Source organism: Mugil cephalus, chromosome 14 (assembly GCF_022458985.1).
Source record: "Mugil cephalus isolate CIBA_MC_2020 chromosome 14, CIBA_Mcephalus_1.1, whole genome shotgun sequence".
Lineage (NCBI taxonomy): Eukaryota > Metazoa > Chordata > Actinopteri > Mugiliformes > Mugilidae > Mugil > Mugil cephalus.
This window is the reverse complement of record NC_061783.1, coordinates 21,103,020-21,109,946: the sequence shown is the minus strand read 5'-3', so window position 1 is coordinate 21,109,946 and position 6,927 is coordinate 21,103,020. Positions and strand designations below refer to the sequence as shown.

The 6,927-nt window shown below is 35.6% G+C and overlaps 1 protein-coding gene across 2 annotated transcripts; it reads right to left on the bottom strand.

Annotated features, from left to right (window-relative positions):
* LOC125020562 (class I histocompatibility antigen, F10 alpha chain-like) lies at positions 1–6,927 on the bottom strand. 2 transcript variants are annotated; one of them, XR_007114219.1, is made up of 8 exons: positions 6,770–6,927; positions 5,577–5,837; positions 2,493–2,771; positions 1,687–2,019; positions 905–1,019; positions 674–691; positions 502–548; positions 1–355 (listed from the first exon to the last, which is right to left on the bottom strand). XR_007114219.1 is itself a non-coding variant. In XM_047605991.1 (5 exons), the coding sequence occupies exons 1-5, from the start codon at positions 6,828–6,830 to the stop codon at positions 919–921; spliced, it is 1,035 nt and encodes a 344-aa protein (XP_047461947.1). In that variant the 5' UTR covers positions 6,831–6,927; the 3' UTR covers positions 802–918. The 2 variants fall into 2 exon arrangements, 1 of the variants encoding a protein (XP_047461947.1); XM_047605991.1 differs by lacking the exons at positions 1–355; positions 502–548; positions 674–691 and having other exon boundaries at positions 802–1,019.

Genomic DNA, 6,927 nt, shown 5'->3' with positions numbered 1-6,927 from the left:
AAAAAAAAAAAAAAAAAACGCCTGATGACATGATACAGCTCAACAACACTCTGACTAGAACACATTTCTCTTATCCTCATCTTCTACAACCGCTTAGTGGTTAAAAACAACCTGCCAGCTGTTGGAGAAACCTACACATGAATGAATGAAGCCTGAACACAAGTAAATGTTTCTAGTAGTTAGTTAAACACATATTGAAACAACTTGATTTCAGACGTAAAATTAAAATTTGAGAAATTTATTTTGCTGATGGTGCATTCAAGTGTTGGTTTTCATCGTGTTCTTCATGTCAAGATGAAAAATCCCGTCATTTTTCATCCTCTCACCTTTCACTTTATGCCAGTGGAGCTTTTTCCTATAAATACAATGAAACACACAAAGATATTTTTAAAAAGACAAACAACTACATGTTGAAATGTGAGTTCACCTGAAACAACAGAAGCTTTGGAGACTTTACTATTATTTGTTTAGTTTGATCAACTGTGTTTAGTGTCCACTCACCTTCTCTGGGTCTGTACGTCAAGATGATGATGATGAAGTGTCAGAAGCTAAAAAAAGAAAGGAATGGTTTCTAACATGCTGTTCTTTATGATTTTAATCATCTTTAAATGAACCTCACAAATATCATGAGAGACATAAATGTGATCAATAATCAACTTAATTTAATACTTACTGTTAGTGCATTTAAACCCTGAAATAGAAAAGACAATTATTTATTCAGACTTTATAAGAGGACACAAAAATAACACATGCTTTGTGCAGCAATACTATGCACTAAACAAACTATGTGATGTCACAAGCACAAGACACAAAAACACATGAAGCTACAAGAGCATCAACACAAAAACACATGGAAATGTTAAATACATATTGGATGTATGATGAGTTTTATGAAAAGTAAAACCATATTTTTGTTCTTCACTGTTGTTGCGTTTTTTTCCAGATGATGAGTCCAGCTACGCAGGCTGCCAGGAGGAGGAATCCTAGAACACCTCCAATAACAGCAGCAGTAGGGAACCCTGAGGAACGTGGAACCACAACAGGAGAAACTTCAGATCAAAGGATTAAGACAAACTACCAGAAATACTGTAGAGATGCACATTACAGTTTGAGATGCATCATTAATACTGGTTGAAAACCTTATTAGAACACTGCACATAATTTTTAGGCATATTGAAAACTGAATGAACATCTGCATGAATGCTCTTACAGGTCACAGGAGCATTGACACTTTAACAAGTCTAACTACTCTTTATATTACAGCCACCAGCCACCATGTAAATGTAAAAACCTACAGTATGCTGTGAACCGCTCAGGATCACATGTCAGGGTCAGAAACCTCAACAAGCAAATGTTGGAACTCTTAATCAGAAAACTGACCCACATTAAACATTATAGGAAGAAATGAACAGGCAGCTGTAAAGAAATGAATAGCTATGAATAAAAGTCTATAAATTACAAGAGCACAGAGTCAATAATAATGAAATATTATTTTAATAGCTTCCCTATACTGGTGTTAATGTCCCAACCACTCTTCCACAGTACGACTGAATGATCAATGAGACTTAAACTAAAGGAAAAGCTGATTCTAAATTCAAACAACAAAACCATAAAAGGAGACATAAAACACCACCAATAACGACAAAACACAACTTTGATTAAATGAAATTAAAACATGTTTCCTACCTCCATCACCACTTTTTACTTCAGGCTTTCCCCAGTTAGTCTTAATTGCTGCTTTGTCCAGTTTGGTGATGATGTCGTCCTCCACACCAGAGAGCTGAAACACACAGTCGTACCTCCTCCAGTCTTCAGGTGAGACTGATGAAATGTCCAGGTCAACATTCATCTGGAAGGATCCATCATGGTTGGGGAGGATCTCTCCACGTTCCACTCCTTCATGAATCTCCTCTCCATCTTTCCTCCAGAACATCATGGCTCTGTCAGGGTAGAAACCTGTAGCGTGGCAGCTGACTGGAGAGGAGGGAGTCTTCTGGAGGAGAGACACTGAGGGGACGTCTGCAGGGACAGAGAATAATATCCGTATTACAGCTGTACAACTGTATGCTGTCATTTCTAGTAGACGTAGAGATGTAGTTTCAATGGTTTGTTTACATATATTAATATATACATACACCAAGTGAAATGTTGTTATGAAAAGTAGGTGACCTTACATAATATGAAAATGATTTCAAAAAGAGCCATAAGGAGGAGTCAGCGACAGTTTAACAAATGCCAGATGGGAACAAATGCAGATGGAAAGATAAAAACAAAAGTGATGTGGACAAACACATTTGTGAGATAAAGAAAGACATAAACAGCAAGAAATGGTGATATATACATTAAAGAAGAAAATTAGAGTGGTGTTAGAAAACGAGAAAAAGAGAAAAAATTGTAAACAGTTGGTCATATATTATAATTCTGTGGTAGAAAAGTAGCTGAGGGATATAAACATTGAGTTCATTAAACTAACTGAGGTCATGTGATTTTACCTTTTCTCATCAGAGAGCTCCTCCCATAGTTCACATACTTCTTTAACCACTCAGGACATTCCTGGGTGAGGTAGTTCTTCCAGTGTGCGATTAGAGCTTTGTTATTGTCCCACTTGTGTTTGGTGATGACAGCCTCTGGTATTGGAGCGATCCATGTCTCTGTCTCCATGTTGAATACTATGAAGTCCTCTCCATCATAACCACCCTGATAATATCCCTTCACCTCATTAGTCTCATCATCCCATTCACAGCCATACATCATCTGGGCAATGTGGACACCTGAGAGACAGAGACAGAGACAGAGAACCTGTAGTGAACCAGACTCAGATCATTTTATTATTTTATTTCACATCAAATCTTCACCACAGAGCTCCACTCATCAACAGACACAGAGGATCAACTCCTACTGTTGTTACTGGTCTGATGGAAACTACTGGACATTTAGACAGAGACAGAACAGACAGACAGGAGACAGGGACACAGTGGACAATCCTACATCCTCTTCAATATCCATGAATTATTATTTGATTCTTTAAAATAAAATAAAAAAAATCATAACTGTTTTAAATAGTCAGAAACAAACAGCTAAAGACTGGATTTACTATAAACAACAATTATTAAATCAAAGTTGTCACTGATTCATGTTCATATTGATCAACCAGTCGATTCATTAACTTCACATTTAAATATTCTGAGTTTATTGTGGCACAGAAACACTAGGAGCAAATAAAGGTTAAATGTGAAATCTAATCTACTGTAGTTCTACTATATTATGGACACACTGGATCAGAAGAGTTCATCTAAACTGTTTCTCCAACAAGTTTAGATCTTTAGCTGAAGATTTGTGTCACTGCTGATTATGTAACGAATGTTTTTATTTATTTATCACTTGTTTTCACTGTGAAATGTCAGAAATTAGTGAATAATGATGAGGACAAATCTTCAAGCTGCTTCTTTTGTCCAACAAACACTGAACAGGATTTAATTTAGAACATTAGAGAGAAAAGAAGGAAATGTTCATATCTGAGAAACAGGAACCAACAAATGTCTGATTGATTAAAGAGTTCAATGATCACCTGGTTCAATTCATTTTATGATCAACTCATTGATTTATTGATTAATTATTTAATCACTGTTTGTTCAGTAAAGTAAAGTGAACCTAATCCAGTCTGTGTTTGTCTTTTACTTTGTGTTTCTTATTTAGTTTTTAGTTTGTGAGTCTCAGTTTTTCTTTGAGCTTCTTCAAAGAGCTCTGATGATATTAGCATTCGACCAGCAGCTCGCTCTAAAAGTTAAGATTTAATTCATATTCACGGTCAGTTTGTCTCTGATTTATTTGTGAAACCTCGCTGCTAATAACAGAAAAACCTTCTGGAAAGTTAAGACGTCCACAGTTCTCTGACATTCACTGTGAGCCAACACTAGCTAGCTTCTTAACATCATGTGTATTTCTGCCAGATTAGTGAATATTTTTAACCACAATAAAATGACTAATCAGATAAAGACACGACTGAATCATTTCCTGGTTCTTCTTTAGCTCCTGAAGCAGTAAAGCTCTTGTTGATCCGTCTGACAGACAGTCTGATGTGGTTCAACCTCCACTCAGTCCTCTCCTGCTCTCCTCCATCAACTACAGCCTTTCTGCATTTTAACCAACACACACAGTTCAGCTGCTGTCATTTAATTAGATATTTTCTGTTCCTGTTGTCACATGAACGAGCAGAAACAGTGACGTGACTGTGGCTCATTAACGCTAACGTTAGCAGCTAAACCAGCCTAACGTTAGCAGCTAAACCAGGCTAATGTTAGCAGCTGAACCAGGCTAACGCTAGCAGCAAACCAGGCTAACTCCTCCACTTCGGCGCTGAGATGCTTTTTAAATCACTAGTTTAGCGTCTTAGCTCAACAGCACAGAAGCTACAACTTTCCTGCTTTTACTGAGAATTTATGACCCACAATCAAATCACTGTTTTTTTTTTTAGTTTTTGTTTTGTTTTTTGCTCATTCGTTTGTCCGACAGCACAAACAGAAAAATAATTAGATGAGAGCAGCTAAACAGCTTGATGTAGAATCTTCATATTACATATTTCCTTCAGTCAAGCCTGAACAGTATTGAATTTACAGTAATGAATACGACAAACAGCAAATTGTTATATGAGAATCTCACTTAGACCCAGCAAATGTTTGGCATTTTGTGTATGTTAACAAACACAAAATTACTATCTACTCATCAAATCTGTACATTAATACTCCCCTGATAAACAATTCATATTTTTTTTCTCTATACCTCTATACTTTATATATTTATAATAGTGTTAACAAGTGAAGTAAAGTTGACCTAATGTCCGTAGAGTATATTTATTTTAGGATGGACAAACTCTAGTCTGTAAAGTTCAGTCAGTTGTGCTGTTTAACCATTTATATCTCAATAAAATATTGTCCATGTCGTCCTCCATTTAAACTCTGCCCTATAGTTTAATAAACCACACAGTGACATGTCTACAGTGACGTTATTGTGTATCACCTGACTGTTAACACTTCAGAAGATGGTAGCTAAAGGAGTAAAGTTAGAATTTTCTCAAATAAGACATTTATTGTAATTATATCTACAATAAATGTAGTATAAATAACATTTTCAAATTAAACATTTTCACTTTATCCATTTTAATTAATTAATACTTTATAAACTCAAACTCTACCAGCTCTAAGTAAAATTATTCATTCACCATTTTCACCATGCGGTCTAAGTATTTTCTTATAAAGACAATAAAAAAATAAAAAATTAAAATACTTGGTCCTTGTTTTAAACAGACCGTGACAAATTCACTGCAAATCCTAAACCTAAACAATAACTAAATTATTAATAAAATACAAGCAATTGTAATGTTCGTAAATTAAACAACATTAATTAAATTAAATGTTGCTGTTGTCATTTACTGACTGTTATTCTTCTACTGGCCAATGTAAAGTGCTCAGATGGACATCACTTGTATTTGTGTGTATGTGTGCGCAAGTGTGTCAGAGAGACACAAAAAGATACAGTGTGTGTAGTCTGACGCGCTGTGACAAATCTTCATTACTCACCTCCAGTCTGGTTAAAGCGCTCCTTGGCAGTTCCAATGTTAACTTTGAAGGACTGTTCAGCACCAAAGGAGGCCTGAGTCTGTCTCTCCCAGTACTCAGGTCCTTCATTCTTGGCCATCCAGTCCTGCTTGGGGATCACTTTCCTAATTACACTGTCATAATAATCCATCTGTACACCATCCAGCATTCCCAGATTGACAAACTCTGGGAAATCTGTCATTCCTGATGATGCAGTGTAGATGTACTGCAGCGAATGTGTAACTGTGGAACAATAATACAAATAACAGGTTAGACTGAAGGAATCAGCATCGCAAACACAGATATACTGTTATGGTACAACCATGATATATATATTCATTTAAAAAAGATTTTAAAATCTGTATGAACATAAATATCTGTTATAAATAGATATATATAAAGTTGTCATATTTTAACAAACCACTGGCATTATATACATCATTGTTTGACCCAAGTTGAGTTTTGCAGATTGACCCTATTTCCATGTCTCATAGTTTAGAAAATTAGAATTAGAAAATCAGTTTAAAGTACTATGAAAGTGTCATTGTTGCCTACAATGAAGCTATGTAAAAGAAAACAACCTCAACAAAAAACAAAACAAACAAAAACAAAACACTCTTTTACGTTGAAGAGAAGTTATAGTGAATTCTGGCGATTTTATCAGGTGAAGAGTTGCTATACTAATTTTATTGAGATAATTGGATTCATTTTTCAAAAAAAATATTTTTAGACTAACATTGTTGAAATCACATCTTTCTATTGACTACAGACGGCCAACGCTTTGTTTTAAGACCACAGTTTTATTCCTTTGTTTGTATGCTGTTTCTTAAATCCAACGTTTTATCCCAATCTTCTAAAAGTTCCATATTCTGGATGCAATTAATATTAAAAATAAAACTTGCTGATTTGTAATAAAGACAATGATTCATACAGTAATGAGTGACAGGCAACGTTATTGTTGGTAGTCTATAAGTATTCATGACAAATTACGATCGACCTATAAAATATTTGTCTTTGTTAAATTATTGGTCTTCGACGTCCAGAAATATAAAAACCGCCAACGCAGAGAGAGAGAGAGAGAGAGAGAGAGGGAGAGAGAGAGAGAGAGAGAGAGAGAGACTGTATCCTTTTAGATTTTACTTTATTATATCAAATAACCAAATGGACGAACTCACCAGCCGCTGCGTCCTGTAGGAGGACCATCACACTCAAAGAGACACTCACAAGAATCTTCATTGTCTTCTGCTGAAGCGTCAACTGACAAATAGTGCAAATATATCTCTTATTTACCAGCCACGGACTGAGAACGATGCTCTCACAGTGCCAGCCACCA